Genomic DNA, 17,009 nt, shown 5'->3' with positions numbered 1-17,009 from the left:
ACACACACACACACACACACACACACACACACACACACACACACAGTTCTCACCGTATTTTAACAAGTCTCACCTTAAATTGAAACTGTAGCCTGGGTCTATAATCATCCTTTTTGTGGAGCATAGCTTAGAGCCCGGCAAAGAAGTCTTCAGGGAAGATCTGGGGACAGATTTTTCCCGAACAGGTACCTGGTCTGACTTCCTCCCTCTGCAGTGTGAGAAAAGCTGCAGCAGGGGGCTGGGAGGGAGGCTTCACCCTCAGCAAACACCCGAACACACAGGAACTAGGGGTGTAAAGCACCCACTGTGTGCTAGGTATACTTTGTGGGTGCTACACAGATTAACAGCCAGGTGCAAATCAATTCATGCTCACTTCACAGGCATGGACCCTGAGGCTTGGAGAGGTGGGGTCACTTGCCCATGACTGTACAGCCAGTTTGTACAACCTGAATTTGAACCTGGTAAAGTCTGGCCTCCGAGGCCTGGCCTAGCCCTGAGACCACAGGCCTCTCTCCCTTCAAGGTGGATTTCATTAGCCAAAATTAGGGAAAGGGGGCAGGTAAAGGCCATCCTTCCTTGATTACCATTTCCACCCCCGCAGAAGAGACTCTATTGCCTCCTTAAGCCACACCAAAGCTGGGTGGAATGGAGAAACCATTCCTCACATCCAGCAGAAGTGTGGGGCTATGGCGTGCCGTCTCCATAGGGTAGAGCTTGCCCTCCAAATCCCACACCAGGAGCCTGAGCCAGGTAGGAGCAGAAGACCCACTTCCTCACGATTTGCTTCCTTATAGTGACTGACTTCTGCAAGTAAGCCAAGCCACCAGCAAGAGCACACAACCTGCCGGCCAGCAGGTGACTTAGAAGCTCAGTGGGAGTCTCCCTCTGAGAACCATGAGGCTTCACAGCTGCAAAGAGGAAGGGGCTTCCTATGGGTCCCTCCTCCTCTGGTATCCGAAAGGAGTGACCAGGCATACTGTCCCTCAGGGTTGACTCAAGGACAGGCAAGAAGGTGAACCAGCGGGACTCAATTCTGGCAAAATCATCTTCAGGTATCTCCAACCTTCTGCAAACTCCACACTAGCACTTTTATTCTTCATTCGCCATCCACCCATCAATCCATCCATCTATCCACCCATCCATCCATCCACCCACCCACCCACCCACCCATCCACCCACCCACCCACCCATCCATCCATCCATCCATCCATCCATCCATCCATCCATCCATCCATCCACCTATCCATCCATCCACCCACTCACCCACCCACCCACCCAGCCACCCAGTCAGCCACCCACCTATCCACCCATCCATCCATCCACCCACCCACCCATCCATCTATCCATCCATCCACCCACCCACCCACCCATCCAGGTGGATAGTGAGCACCTACTGTGGGCACAAGGAGAGACGCTGGTGAGCAATGCAGGCCGGTCCCTGAGAACTTCAAGCAAGACAGGAAGACATCTGAGTGTGATTGGGTGGGCCCCATGAGTGGAGGGAAGAGGAGCCCCGCAAGCCTGAGGGACAATGCATGGTTAAGAGTCTGATCTGAGCCTGGGTCAGGTTGGCATAGTTCCACTGGGCTGGAGGGCAGTCCACACAAAGGGCATAGCCTTGCAAAGCTGAGAGCAAGCTCTGCACAGAGTGATGCTCCATGAGCACCCAGCCACTACTCATGGCACCAGAGCAGGCTGCTCCCTCACAGAAGCTGCAGAAGTCCAACCCTCAGTACATGGTAAGCACTCAAGTGCCGGGTGGAAAGGGTGGCAGGCTCCCAACAGTGAGGTATTAGGAAAACAGACCTAAGCAAAGAGTGGCAAACTCAGGAGTCATGAAGCAGGACTCTACTCAACTTCTGGTACCCAGCCTAGGCAGGTAATAGACTAGCCAGGACCTCTCTCCAGACAGAGATGCTCGGTACTCTGTGTATACCAGGAAGCTAGGTCCTCTGAGTTGGGAAGAAGGGAGAAGAGACTGGCAGCCAAGGACTACATGTCTAAGGACTCCACTCTAGTCAGTCACTCCACAGAATACAAACCTGTGCCCATCACAAAGAGGTCCCGCCATTGAACCTGTTAACCCATGCTCTCTCTCTCTCTCTCTCTCTCTCTCTCTTTTTTTCCAAGACGAGGTTTCTCTGTGTAGCTCTGGCTGTCCTATAACTCACTCTGTAGACCAAATTGGTCTTAAACTCATAGAGATCCTCCTCCCTCTGCCTCCCGAGTGCTGGGATTAAAGGCGTGCACCACCACCACCACCACCACCACCACCACCACCACCACCACTACCACCACCGGGTGAGCTCATGCATTTCAACATTGTAGCTTTTACTCTATAACTAGTATCCTTATTCCTGAGGTGGGGGTAGTAGGTTCTGAGGCTTAGTCCAGGTAGCAGAGGCTGGCTTTGAATTTTGTACATAGTTGAGGATGACCTTGAACTTCAGAGTCTCCTGTATCTACCTCCAGAATGCTGGAGTTACAAGCCTGTGCCACTGTGCCCAGTTTAGGTGGTGCTGGGACTTGAACTCAGAACCTTGCACATGCTAGACAAGCACTCTACCAACTGAGCTGTATTCCCAGCCCAAGGCTAGAGCATTATTATCCTCTACACTCTTTACCCTGCTGTTCCACCATCAGACCCTCTTACCGACAGAAGGGCCCACAAGGCTTTTACCATTTCCAGTATTTTTTCTTACTCTCTGGTGCTCTACGCAAATCTCCTCTGTGGGCTTCTGGGGATCCACAGCTATATCAAAAAGGGGCTTCATGGGCCATCCAGAGGCCCCACTTCCCATGGCACCTCCAGGATGGTGGCCAGGCGGAGAGCGAGACATGCCATTAAGACATCAACTGCTGAGAACAGGACTAAATGATAGAAACGCATCCAATCCCCTTTAAAGAGGAAGTAACTTAAGCACAGAATGACTTAAGAGTCGGACTCTGTGATTCCTCAGCTCCTCTCTACCCCAGCCCTTGTCCCTGCAGAGTTTCTAGCACACAGTAGGCTTGCACATCAGGGATAACAAAAACCAAAGCTACAGGTCCCTCCAGATGGGCACATGGAGCCTCCACCTTGCTTCATTTTAGAGTAATGGCCTCATCTGTACGCCACCAGTCTGGAAATCACCTGTGAAATATATTTCTCCCGGCACTAGCTCAGGAACCATGTAAATCACTCGATTTAATGGCCTCTGGGATTGCTCGCTGCCACCCACTTCCCAGAAGCTCTGTGCTAGGAAACTGGGGCTGTGGGGCAGCAGGCCGGCTGGCCCCCGTCATGTGGTCTGGCTTCCTAAGGCATGCTAGGCACTGGGAGGCACTGCCAAGGCGGTAACAGTATCTAAGAGCAAGAAAGGAGAAACAGATCAGCCTGCCAGGGGGCGTTCAGCACCTGGGGCTGGAGCCAGATACAAGGCACACCTCTCTCAGATTCTACCCTTGTTTGCTGCCTGGCCCCCGAAACAATGGCTTATCTTCAGTGGAAGGTAGGTCCATGTGACCTTCCAGAGCCTCCATGACCCCAACTGAGGAGGGTTCAGGGTCACTGGAATGGCCAGAGACAATTGGTGGCCTGGAGTATGATGTACTCACATTCCCTGGGGTATCATCTGTTCAGCTACACTCACATGTCTTCCTCACTGCCCATCTTCCCCACACACTGTGAGCTCCTGAGGCAGGGACCCAGTTAGCTCAACACAGTCAAGGTGTGGGGAGTGGGCATCCATAGTGAAGGCCGTTGGGGGCGGGTCTAGAAAGATAAGCAGCCCATGAAGTGTTCACCATGGCAGGTGGGGCTTGGGCAAGCATCACTGTAGAACAGGCTGGAGAGAGCTGGGCAACCTTTTCAAGAGGCCAGGACATCCCCCTAGGGAATGTGTAGGGATTTGGGAACAGCATGACCTCTTACCATGGTCAGGGAAACTCCCTGGAGCCAGTCCACCGTGCCCTCCACCCTTGTCCAGCAGACCAGGTATTTACTTTCCTATCTCTCCCCCAGGCCACAGTTCTCCACCTTGGCTAACCTGGAGGGCTCTAGTTCTGGTCTGGGGATGAGGCTTGGTTGTCAGGGTGTTTGTCTAGCATGTATGAAGCCCTGGGTTTGGTCCCCAGCATCGCAAAAGCCTAGTGTCATGGTACATGCATGTAATCCCAGCACTTGGATCTGGACACAGGAGAATCTGAAGGTCATTCTTAGCTACATAGTGAATCTGAAGTCTGAAGCCAGCCTGGGCTACCTCGTCTCTAAATAAATAAACAAATAAAAAATGGAAATGCTGAGGCCCTACCTCCACATTAAATGCTGCAGTCCTATGGGTCTCTGGCCCCCTTTTCACCCTCAGGGAAGCCACTGCGACATTGCTGGAAGACAGGGACACAAACTGTACTCCAGCAGCAGCCAGAACAGGCCCACAGGAGGCCCCATCCCAAAGCATGGATAAGCCTGCTTTAGCGTCCATAGACATGACCGGTTTGGCCCTGGGACCCCCTGTGCAGATCATGAGCTACCTGCTCTGCAAACATTTTTTGAGCACTTGAGAGGCACGATCCAGGAGCTGTAGATGGTGGCCTTGGGCACAGTCTTGATGGACACATGTGGGAAGAAGGGGGTATTGAAATATCCTAGAATGTCCATGACCCTCACGGGGAGATATGGGAGCCTTCAGAGGACAATGACTCCTCACCAAGCACTAAGAAACAAGCAAACATTAGCTGGATGACAGGGGGTTTTGCTTGAGGCTGATTGAACCCTCTGAAGCCCTTCTCAACTGCCCCCATCTTCATAGTAGGTGGAAGGCAGTATCTGGTACCCTAGTGGGCAGAGATCCTCTCCGATGCTACCCCCAGACAGTGGGTACCAATGAACACCAGCTTATGATGCAGGACATGAACGACAGATATACAGTTGGGGTGACAGAGGAGTGTCTTCACCAGTTGCAGGGTTATTGCTCTGAAGGGACCTGGATATGATGAGGCCCCTGAGGCTCAGAGGGGGAAGACAGGGGGTCTGTGCAGACCCTCACGGTCAGCTGGGCAGGGCTGAGGCTAAAGTGGGACAGGAGGGACCTGAAGAAAGGGGCAGAGGGGATTCCTGAGATGCTCATGCCCACGTCCTTGGTGTCTCTGGGCCTTCCAGACTAACATAAACAATTGGATGCGCTGCCTCACTCGCTGCAAGTCTCCCTGCCTGCCTGATGCTGGCTGCACCTGGGGCAGAGGGACCACAGAAAGGTAGAGATGGAGGTGGGAATAAGGAATGAGCCTTAACCGTTCTTCCCTCTATTCCACACATGCACACTGGACACAATACCACCAACTTCCAGCAGGGGTCAGAAATAGGTGGGGATCACGGGAGGCCTGTAGAGGACAGAAGGGCTCTTGGCTGAGCCCTGAGAGGTCATATTCTTCCCTTTCTGGACCCCAAGCAGCTCCAGAGGGCCATACCCTCATATGACAGGTGGGGATTAATGACCAGAGGGGCACCACCCTAATCCAGGAGCCAGAAAGAGCCCAGGGTGCCCAACTCGGACCAAGGACTGGTTCAATGAAGAACACAGAGAGAAATGTTAAGATAGGTACCAGATCATGGGAACATAACTGTTTTAGAGTATGGATTTTATCATTCATCAGGAGAACCAATCAAGGATACCCCAGGCTTCTCACAGCGCCCAGGCACAAATACAGTCCCACTATAGGTGCAAGTATAACCCTTCCTGAAACTGCCCTTCTTCTAAGATGAGGAAGAAGTCTCACAGACAGTACCCAGTGAAGTCTGGGACTTCCCCATGGCCATGGCCATGGGATACTTATGGCAACCCATTAAGACAGGCCAGCTGCTTGGCTCCACAGCAGCAGATATGCCCCCTCTGCCAAAGGCTTGATAATACCCAGGAGCTTCCTGCTGCCCAGAACAGCTTGCCCTTGCCTTAACAGAGAAACAGAAGTGGTCTGAATGGCCTCCTCCAGGCCATGACTGGCCAACATCACCTTGCACAGCATATCGTCTTGATGGGTTGGGGGGTCTAGGCTATGCCTCAACTGCTAGAAAGCTCAAGCCCCATCATCTCTTAGCAGAACTCGGTTTCTCCACCTGTAGCCCACAGGAGTTAACTGGACAGGCTAGCACACCAGTGTCACTGACCCACAGCTCTCCTGTAGGTGGGGGCAGAGCTGCTCCACTGGGTCTTCTCATTGCTGAGATGCCTCCATCTCCTGGGCTGCCCCAGGCCCAGAGAGAAAGCCCCCATGACAGCCCACCAAGGTTTCCATCAGAGAGGGTCCGACCTTGCAGATGGCCGTGTATGATGAGACAGCATGGATGTGACAGTGGTACCCCAACCATCCTGCGGGAGAGGCCACCTGGAGCTACATGGTCAGGATCTGAGTGCTTGGTTCTGAGTGCAGAATGGGAAACCTGACCTACCACTTGCTGTCTGTGAGACAAGAGCATCACTTGGCCTTACCGAGAGCCTCCTTTTCTCCTGTGTGTGAAAGAGGGTATGTGCGAACTGGCCTCGACAGACAGCATGTACGAAGCACACTACCAGGGCCCAGCTCTCGGAAACTGATGTTGTGGGTCAAATAGTTACTTTCTTGCTTTCTTGACTATGTGCCCCGTTTCCTCCCATTTTCCCCCTCCTCTCTGCTTTCTTAGATCCTACCTCCCCTCGTCTAACCCTGTAGCAGCCACTGTCTCCCTACCGTCCATCAAGCCAGCTTTCTTCCCAGCAGAACCCAAGCCTGCAGAATCTCCACCTCCAGCCCCAAGGTGACCCCATCCTCAGCTCAAGGGTAAATCCTGATTAGCCTGAACCAATCACAATGTGCCTTCTCCGTTGCCAGCGATTGGCTTGGAGTGGGCATGTGACCCAGTGCTAGCCAATGAGGTGGAAGGGGAGGTAGGCTAGGGGCTTCTAGGCAAGGTTTCCTCTCCTCTTAAGAGAAACCTACAGGAACAATCTCCTGTTGTGTACACAAAGTCTGGGTCTGACATGATGCCTGGAGCTGTGGCAGCCATCTTGTTGTCAGTAGGGAAGTTGACCAAAATAGTCAGCCATACCCAAAATCAGGCCAGCCAGGCAGAGCACGGCAGAAGACTCCGTTCTCGCTGACAGCTCATGACTCCTTGTCAGAGGAGGAAAGGCCTAACCACAGGGCAAGTCCTCATTCTGGGGTCGCCAAGGTGTACACAGGGGCAGCCTTGTTTCCTCATCTCCGTGTTTGTCCCACAGACTCAGTGTCCAGGGCGGTGACGTCAGTACCATCCCTCCTCCTCCTCCACAGTCCCCGTAAAGCGGCCCAGCCCTGGTCCAGGTGTAGGATTATAAGGAGAGACACACAGAGTGGAAGGACCAGACGGGCATCATTCAGGAAGGCTTCTCACCCCAGCACTGGGGCCCCGAAGACCAACCTGGTAGCGAAGTCTGGGCGAAGCCAGGAGTCAGGGAGGCCAGGGAGTCTACAAGACCTGCACGGGGCTCTACCTGGCTGGAGAACAGGTATTCCCGGGGCCGGTGGCAGCCCAGGCAAAGATCTGAATTCCAGGCTGGAGTGTACGGCATAGCTAATCGCCATAAAGCGACGTGGAGGGGAGGGACGGGTCCCAGGGACGAAGGGGAGCCCACCCAGCCCCTTGCGCACAGAGAGGACGCAGAAACGTCCTTCGGTGAAGGCTCCGCGTGGAGGGCAGTGGTCCTGGCAGTGCCTCCACTGTTCTAATAACTGAAGGTGGGGGGCAGGGCCCGCGTGGGGGAGCTTTGTTGTTTGTTTGTTGGAGCTGATGGCAGCACCGAGCCTGACCTTTAAGGCTTCAAATGCAGCATTTCAGGCAGCGCCAGCGGGAGAACGCAGTTGCGGAAGGAAGCTATCAAGACTGAAATGCCACGTCAGGCTGGAAACTCGAGGCAGAGCGGGGGCTTCTACCTGTCTGAGGAGCACACCCACCCCTCAGTGCCCACCCTCCTGCCTAGTGGTGAGGATGTCCTTCCCAAGGAGACCCGGAAAGCTTGGGTGACTCTGAAACGGCACAGGGGACACTGGTATCAAGGTCTGCCCCCACCCCCACCCCCAATCAGGAAGTGGGGTATCACACTACAAAGGCACTCTGCTTTAAGTTCACCCAAGCAGACCCCCAACTGCTCCGTCACCCCAGGCCACAGATATGGCTATTTAAGACAAATGATTTCATGTCCCAGTACACAGATGGCCGCATGGGAAATCACCCTGCAAGCTGCATGCACTGAGCCCTAGCCCACAACATAAATGTGGTGTCTGGAGGCTCACTTTCCTCTCCTTGGGCCTCTGTTCCCTTGCATATGAGATCAGGACTTGTGGCTCTCCTGGAGCTTCTGTGGCCGTGTCCCTCAGGAGTCCAGGAAGCACACAAGGCCCACAGTGCCCCACTGATTTTGCCCAGGTTCCTTGACCCTTCAAAAACACTCCCTGCCCAACAGGCTCCTGAGCCTGTTGTAGGCGCCTCTGCCCCTTCTCAAAGTGCCCAGAACCCTAGGCCATCCTGTCCTCCCAACACACAATAAAGTTAAACTTACGGTTCTCTCAGACATCAGGGCCTATACAGCCCCAAGGGCCAGTGCCGTAATGTGGGTCATGTACCAGGACAGCCAATCTCATAAAGATTCAGTGTGCAAAAACTCATCCTTGAATCTTACTAGAGACACCGAATAGAGCACACAGGGTCAACAGGTCAGACGCTGAGTGGTGACTGCTGACTGCATGGGCACCTTGCATTGGGCAGGGACCCCAGAACCTGCTGCAGATGCTCCTTGTCCTTCACTGTGCAAACGAGAAGTGTGCAGAGAGGGAAACCCACCAGCCCAAGGTCACACAGCAGAAGGCTTCCAGTTTGCCTGACCTCCTCCATGTGACCCCTAGAGACTTTCTCCACACCAGAGCCGCTTGCAAAGCCACTCGGCTTCTCAAAGTCCTCCCAGAGCTCCTTAGAGGCCCAAGTCCTCCAGTGAATCTTAGATACCATTCATTTGCAGAAATCCGAATTCCAAGGACACAGCCTCTGTGCGTTTCCTTCGCAGACTGTCATCCTGCCAGTTGGGAGCTGATCAAACTTTCTAGCTCAGCCTTAACTCAGGCTGTTCCTGACATAAGAGTTTGCAAAACATGGGTCTTCACAAGCAGGAGGCTTTGTTTCCCACTGCCAGCCTTCGCCCACCAAGTTCTGGCATTCACATCAAAGGCAGGTACAGAAGGTGGATACTGCAAGCACATTCTGGCTGCAGAGATAAACTGTCATGTGCTTGCACTACACACACACACACACACACACACACACACACACACACACAGGCACATGAACACATGCTCACATTTGAGTTCATATGTGCCTGTGTGCATATACCTGCACGGTGCATACAAACATGTATGCACATATACACCTACACATGTGCATACAAACACCATGCCAGCACCAATACGCCTAGGCACACACCTACTCACAGGCACATGAATAGGTGTGTAAACAAGTATAATGTACATCCAATACATGTGCAAAGCCGTACATGAACACACAGGTGTAGACAATGCTACCCTTATGCACTCAGGTCAAGGTAAGGGCCCCGTACAACAGGAAAAGCCCCAGAAACCATAACTGGGCCCAGGCACCCATAGGACCCGACTGGATACTGGATGCTATAGGTAAGGGGACAGGTGCATCAGGGCAGGTGTAGCTATACATGAGCATCCTCCTAGATCTAGGGCCTGGAAGGAGGTCTATCCCTCACCATCCATGCCGTCTTGGATCGTAGCACAGAGGCTTCCAAACCCAGAGAAGCCCAGTAAATACCCAAGGTCACGAAGCTGCTGGGGGGGGGGTGTGACACTCTCAGGGGCACACTAAGAGGGCACTGCTCAGGAAAGGCCTGGCCATCTATTGGGAAAAGAATGTACCATGGTGGAAGCAAGGAGCCTAGGGTCTAAGGGAACGAAGGGAGAATGATGGGGTGGGGGTCTCCTTCCCTGTTCCCTTTGTTTGATGGGGAGAGATAGTTAACAGCCAGTAGGAAAGATTTCCTCTTCTCCTCCTTCTCTGCTAAACAATTAGGCTAATCAGAGCTCAAAGTGGGTCAGTCAGAAGCCAAGAGGCTTCAAGGCACCCAAGGTACTAGGCCCAGACAACCTCATGCACACAGAGAGCAGGCAGGCTGGGGGTAAGTTCCGCCTCATCTCTGCTAGAATGGAGTGTGGAGAAGAGCTGGAAGGCAGATCCCCACACCTGTCTTCTTGGAGTGCTGGAATGTCCGAGTGGAAGATCTGAGAAGAGGGGAAACTGAGGCCCAGCGGGGAAGGAGGTCTGTCCAAGGTCACTGGAGAAGGCTGGGCTGGGTTTGCTCTTGACAGAGGCACCTCAACCCAAGTAAAGAGTGCCCTGTCCCCACACACAGCTGAGCTGGGTCTCCTAGTACACGGGGCTACGCTCCCACCAGGCTCAGTCACCGGCACCAGCAGGGGACAAAGAGAATCAGACAAGACCAGATAGGTAAGGAAGCATGTGGGGCCATGGGGAACAGCAGGACTGGGACAGGGGACAGGATCAGTGGTGGGGACAACCACATGAACCGCCCGAGTCTCACAGGGGCAGGGCAGGACCTGTCTGCATAAAGTCACACTCAATCTGTGTGCATCCAAAGGACAGAACTCTTGATTCCTTAAGGACGTCCCAGGAAACCTTAGGGACTGCAGAAGCCTTTACAGGCATTTCAATCTCAGTGGTCATCTGTACTGACACTTCCCATACCCCTGAGGCCCTTAGTGACACCAACGCAGAAGGCTCTTTAGGTTCCAGAGGACGAGAGAAAAGGGAAGGTAAAAAAAATAAATTTAAAAAGAAAAAAAAAAAAGAAAGAAAGAGCACAAACCACACATACACTTCCCTTTGGGAATACGATTATTGATTCTGTAGCTTCTTGTTTAGACAGTGGGCACCAGGAAAAATAAACCTGACATGAAGGGAATCTCCTCAGCAAGTTGCAGGCTTGTGTCTGTGATAGGAACCTCCTCGCCATCACCTTGGGGACTTCAGGCACCATGCCCCTCCCAGGCCTAGGGTCCAGTCACCGGAAGACACAGACCAAAGGTTCCCAGGCAATTCTGGAAGGAGTTGGGGGCTGCAAGTGAGAAAGGACCTTTCTCAGAAAGAGACCATTCCCATGCCACAGACAATGCTACCCTGCAGAGCCCAGGACTACCAGCCTTGACTCCTAAACCTGCCGGCAACCTCTGAACAGCAACAGGCCCTTAAGAACCTAGAGCCTTCTGCCCTAACCCCACATGGTCTCAAGCACCTGGAAGGTCAGAGTCTTCTGAAATTCCACGGGCCTAGCAAAAATAGCTGGGAGGCTCCAACTTCATATACACACCAAATCCCAGGCTCTACCCCAACCCTCTGACCTTTCTTTCCAGAATCATCATAGAATGTGGAAATGGAGTCACCGCCCCCCCCCACCCCCACTGCACACACACTGATGCTCAGTGCCCTGCCCGGCAGGCTTTGCCACACTCAGCACCAGGACAAGGACAGATCTGGGGTGTGGGGACATTCTATGATGGCCAGTGCACACAAGGAGGGGGACTGGCAGGGCAGCCTTGGCCAAGGATGGCCCCTCAGGCTTGCAGAAGACCCAAAGGAGAAAAGTGGGACACAGCAGGTCATGGGGGGGGGGGGGGCTGAGCAGGTCACGGGGGGGGGCCACGACCACCCACGTCCTCAGCCTCTTCACTGTCTTCCTAAAGACCTGAGATTTGAGCTCCTCTCCCCACTTCCTGGACCCCCGTCCAGATGTCCCCAGGCCCCTGGCAGGAAGGGTAACATTTCTGACCGAACGATCTTCTCTCAGTCCTTATAGGAAATGTGGGCTTCGGGCAGGCCCTGCCATCTCTCTGGGTCTCGGTATCCCAGTCTGGGGGGAGGCCATGACAGGAGTTCTGAGAACAAGCTAGTAACAGAGGTGACAGCCCATCCTGGGCGGAGTGAGGGGAGTCCACCATCACCCCTGCCCCATCCTCCACCGCCAATCACCAGCGATGGTTGGATGGGGGGCGGGCAAGCAGAGACAAGAAGAAGTAGTGTCGGGCATGGCAGCCTATGACTTTAACCCTGTGCTCAGAGGCCACACTGGTCTACATAACGAGACCTTATCTCAATAAATTTAAAAAAAAAAATAAATATTTTTTTTTTAAAGAAAGCAGTTAACCCAGTGTGGGGGGCACTGTGAAATGATAGGCCTCGAGGTCCCACAGCCATGGCTTGTGAACTTGATGCACATATGAATAGTCACTGCCCTGATGCCCAGGAGAGCTGTTCCTGCCCACTGATGGCTGCCCTTCTCCCACTGATTTTCCCCACTAGGCTCTTAAGATCATCTTATTTCAGCAGGGGAAATCAAGGCAAGGTCGTCTCAAAAGAGAAGGTCAGGTCTCGAGACCAAAAATGCAAGGCTTACTTCGACACCCAGCACGCCTCCAAACCGTGTCCTCCAAGAAGCTGGCAGTGTCCGCTGTAGACATTCGAGGTGCTGAGAGCTGGTAGGGTCTCCCCACACTCAGCAGAGGGGAGAAGGCAACCCTGGCCGCTGAACGGCTCACTTGATTTACCTGTGGCTCAGTTTCATTTTGGGGTCTCCCCCTGGGGACATGTGTGTGCTGGAAATCTGGAAGAAGACCAGCCCCTCAAACTATAAAGGTACCCATTTTAAAGTGAGCTTTCTTCCTTTCCAGGAGGTGAGCCTGACATATTTGGCCAGGAGGAGCAGTCTAATAAAAGTAGGGTGTAAGCCGGGCGGTGGTGGTGCACGCCTTTAATCCCAGCACTGGGAGGCAGAGGCAGGCGGATCTCTGTGAGTTCGAGGCCAGCCTGGGCTACAGAGCGAGATCCAGGACAGGCACCAAAGCTACACAGAGAAACCCTGTCTCGAAAAACCAAAAAAAAAAAAAAAAAAAAAAAAAAAAAAAAATAGGGTGTAGAGGGCGCAGCAATCAAAGGTCTCCCTCGGAACCTCAGCACTCGCAGAGGTGCGGGCACCTGGCAGCGCCGCATTCTACTGCAGCAGCAGCAGGCCTGGGAACCTCACCCCTCCCTCCTGCGAAAGCTGCGCAGGTTGTTGGAAAGAGGGGGGACCCGCACATGCAATGTTGCCTCCCACCAATAGGGAGAGCCACAGAGAGGTAGAGGCCCACTCCGAGGCCCAGACAGACACGTGTCACCCACCATTAACCACGGCTAGACTGACGCACGCCCTACCGTGAGCACTGCCCCCCATTTGTCCACTCAGAAGAGAAGCACTTATGGACTCTAACGGACATTCATTTGTTGGGGGTACAAACCCCTCAGGACCCCTCACTGCTCCTCACCCAAGCCGGAGAAGGAAGGCACCAAACCGACCCATCACTGCAGCAGAGCTGGGTTACGAGGTGCAGCCGGGCGGGCGGGGGGTTCAGTCGGGCACTCCATACAGCACTTAACCAGCACTCCACTGAGCAGGGGACAGTGGAGCCCAGGGACACCACAGAACAGGTACCGGGACCCAACAGAGAGGACAGAAAGGCAGGCCGGCCAGGGTGGGCACAGACTGATGACAGGATAAATACGGAGGTGAGGAGAGAGAGAGAGAGAGAGAGAGAGAGAGAGAGAGAGAGAGAGAGAGACAAAGCTGGAGTGTGGGGGGCAACAAGAGGGACAGAAAATACATCAAGGCTGTTAGCAGCAATGACTGACGCTGGCCAGCAGCAGAGGCTGGCCTGACCACGGGGTGGGCGTAAGTGGGAACAGAAGGAAGCAGGTAGAAGGGAGTGTGTGCTGTTCCAGGACTCCAAGACACGCGAGTATATACACACCCACGCATGACACATGTATCTGAAACCCCGATTCAGACCCAGGTGGGCTGACAAAGGCCCCTCTTCCTAAAACCAAAGTCCCGTCCTCCCTCCCGAGGCAACTCCTCTGCCCTTTGCAATCTAATGGCTTGGTTCATTTCACCCGATGGCAGACAGCCACGCCGCCGCCGGCGCGGTAACGGCCACCAGATCCTAAGCCCACGTTTGATTAAAACCAAGCAGTTTGGGGAGCTGGGCCCCTTCCCACAGCTCCATTCCCAGGAGGGTATTCTTAATCATTGAGGGCCCTCCCCACGGAAGGCTCGTTCCCTGTTACCCCAGTACCACGGGCTGAGAGTCCTACTCAGTTAGCGTCTTGAGGATCCACCTGTATCCGTGCCCTCCGAGGCTGGCCACTCTGAGATACCTCCCAGCCCTGAGCAGCCCCACAGAGCCCTGTGGCCCCAGCGGCAGTCTCAGCCTTTTATGTCAGTTAACAAAAGCCCTAAGTCAGAACCAGCGCGGTCACTGGGAGGGGTCCACAAGAGTCCCCGTCCTCCTCCAAGGATCAATAGCTATCTGCATCCACGGGACCAGGGCGGCTGAAGGGCGCTGCCTGTCATGGCAAATCTGCTTTGATGTCACACATTCGTCACCTCCTCCCAGACCCCAAAGCTCCGCAGCCCCTGTTCCATCCCCTACTTTCATCCCCTAGTTATGGTTTGTAAGCCATGTCCCAAACCCTTGAATTAACTCGAACTACATCAATAAGAGACGGGTGTCCAGCTGGAAATGTGTGGCTGTAGTCACACCCTCCTCAGCATCTTCTGGCTGAGGACAGAGGGACAGGTGTGCACTCTGCTCAGGGTTTTACATCGTCCTAGGGGAGACTCAGGAAGGCCCAGCAGCCACTGCACGCTGCAGGGAAGGGGAGAGAGGTCAGAAGAGGTAGAAAGAAATGACTACTTAGACCTTCACTTGAGGAGCTGGGAAACAGCTAGGAAAGGAAAGAAAAAGAAAAAAAAACTGTGGCTTGGCTTTGAGGGAAAAAAGAACAATAAAAAATGCTTTTGCTCTTTTTAAACACTAGCTTCAATCCAGTTTCCCGGCAGTAAATGGAAGACAATAACATAAGCCACCAACCCTCGAACTTCCCTGCACTCCCCCATCCACTCGTGAAAAATCCAGACAGCTGACAGAGGACACGTCCGGGCGGCACCTGTAATTTGCCAGCTGATCACCCGCCTGAACACGGCCAGGCTGTGTGAGGAGAGCGATGACAGCCGAGAGGACAGACAGACAGACAGACAGACTGAGAGCAGTGCTTCATCCGAGTTTGGCCCTCCCTCATCTAGGAGAACCTACCAGCTGAAGTAGACTGGGTCTGTGGCAGAACCAGGGGCTCCTACCCAAGGGCAGAACTGCTCTTATGGCGCAGACTAGTCACTCTCTTTCCTGGGGCCAGACCCTTCCTCTCATGCCCGAACCTGGGCCAGGACACTCGTGAAGGAGTCCAGGGACAGGTGGCTCCTCAGAGCCGAGGACAGAACACAGACGCACCGTGGTTGCCATGCCCCAAAGGGGTGTCTGGACACTGGCATATGGCTGGGGCATGGTGTCAAGAGACAGATGTTGTCCTAAAGGCCACATGCAGAATACCCACTCCCTATCTAGACACATCTGCCCGACTTTGCCAGCTCCTGGGGAAGGTGAGGAGGCTCGGATGGACCATCAGCACCAGCAGAAGCTGGCAGAACCTGGAAATGCTATTACCCTGTTCGTAGCAGGAGCGACAATGCCAGCATCAGGGCCAGGCAGGCGTCCTCCCCATCATTCACCTTCTGACCCAACCCCAGCACCTTCACCTCTTTACTGAGCTCTCCAGGGACGCCCTCTCAGGTGGGCGGCCAAGAACAGGTGACATTGTCCACAGCAAGAAGGTGCTGGCAACCTCTGCATCCAGCACCCCCACCCCACCCCCCGCACACACACACCAAAGGAAAAGGCCCAAGAAGACAGGTGTGGATGTCTGACCCCACGTCTGACTCTAAAGCGCTAGGTTCCCATCAGGGATAGAACACAGGGCAGATGCGTGGCTCCAAGACTACCGGGCAGGGGTCTCTGGCCATTCTCTCAACCAACCCCAAGATCCTCTATGACCAGGACAGTGGCAGGAGTATCAGCTAACAGACCCAACCCCCCCGCCCCATCCCTGAGCTTGAAGATTTTTTTGCTCTGTCCCGTTGGGGGTGGGGGCGGTCTATGGGAAGCAGGGGCACCGCAAGGAAGTTTCGCGACGCAGCCAGAAGCTCCGGGACCCTGGCTGCCAGCCCACGGGGGTTTGTAGCCGCCACCCTCAGTTGCAGCATGCCACGGGACCCAGAGCCCCCGCCCTGACACCCGGCGCGACGAGGGGCAGACGCTGGCTGAGGGGCGCAGGGGAGCGCGGGGCTCCGCGGGGTCCCGCGGCTGGCCTCGGCCACTTACGTGTGCTGCTGGGGGAAGCTGTAGGCAGAGGCGCCGGGGGCGGTGAGCAGCGGTAAAAGCAGCAGTGGCGGCAGCAATAGCAGGAGCGGGCGTGCGGGCCCGGACGCTGGGCCCCGGGGGTCAGGGAAGGGCCGGGGGCCACGGCCGGGCCAGGGGCGCGCGGTCCGCACCGGGCCGGGCCAAGAAGCGCCGCAGGTCCGAGCCGGCACCGCCATGTTTCCATTCAAGATGCGGCGCCGCGGGGAGGGAGGGGGGGACGGCGGCGGCGGCGGGATGGAGGGGGGGCGCGGGCGGCGGGCTGCAGGAGGCGAGCCGGCCTCTTCTCCTCCTCCTTCTCCGCGCGGGGCCTCCGGGGCTGCACTGGCCGCAGCGCCTCTGCGGGCTGCGCGCAACGATCTCCCCGCCGCGCTGGCTCCAAGCGCTTTGAGCGCCTGGCCCGGGACCTGCGCTCAAATAGCGGCCGCCGCCAACCTGCCGGCGCCGCCCTCCCCTGTCGCTCCCTCCCTCCCTCCCTCTCTCTCCTCGGCCGGCCCGCCTCCGCGCGCCCCCGCCGCGGCCACGCGCCCGCCTGTGCCCGCGCGCCCCTCGTCCCCGTTCACCCCCGAGCCTGCCCTACTGGCTCGTGCAACCGATCCGAGTCCGGGCTCGAGCGAGTCCTGCATCCCAGCCGCTGTCCG

The 17,009-nt window shown here is 55.1% G+C and overlaps 1 protein-coding gene across 1 annotated transcript in view; it reads right to left on the bottom strand.

Annotated features, from left to right (window-relative positions):
- Cacna2d2 (calcium voltage-gated channel auxiliary subunit alpha2delta 2) overlaps window positions 1–16,802 on the bottom strand; it is a 133,091-nt gene extending 116,289 nt beyond the window's left edge. Inside the window, 1 exon segment of the mRNA XM_028895281.2 lies at window positions 16,333–16,802. Coding sequence (XP_028751114.1) covers window positions 16,333–16,547 — 215 coding nt within the window. The 5' untranslated portion in view covers window positions 16,548–16,802.
- Window positions 16,803–17,009: the final 207 nt, after the last annotated feature.

This window comes from Peromyscus leucopus, chromosome 7 (genome assembly GCF_004664715.2).
Source record: "Peromyscus leucopus breed LL Stock chromosome 7, UCI_PerLeu_2.1, whole genome shotgun sequence".
Taxonomy (NCBI): Eukaryota; Metazoa; Chordata; class Mammalia; order Rodentia; family Cricetidae; genus Peromyscus; species Peromyscus leucopus.
The sequence above is the reverse complement of the archived record's forward strand: the minus strand, read 5'-3'. Positions and strand labels throughout refer to the sequence as shown.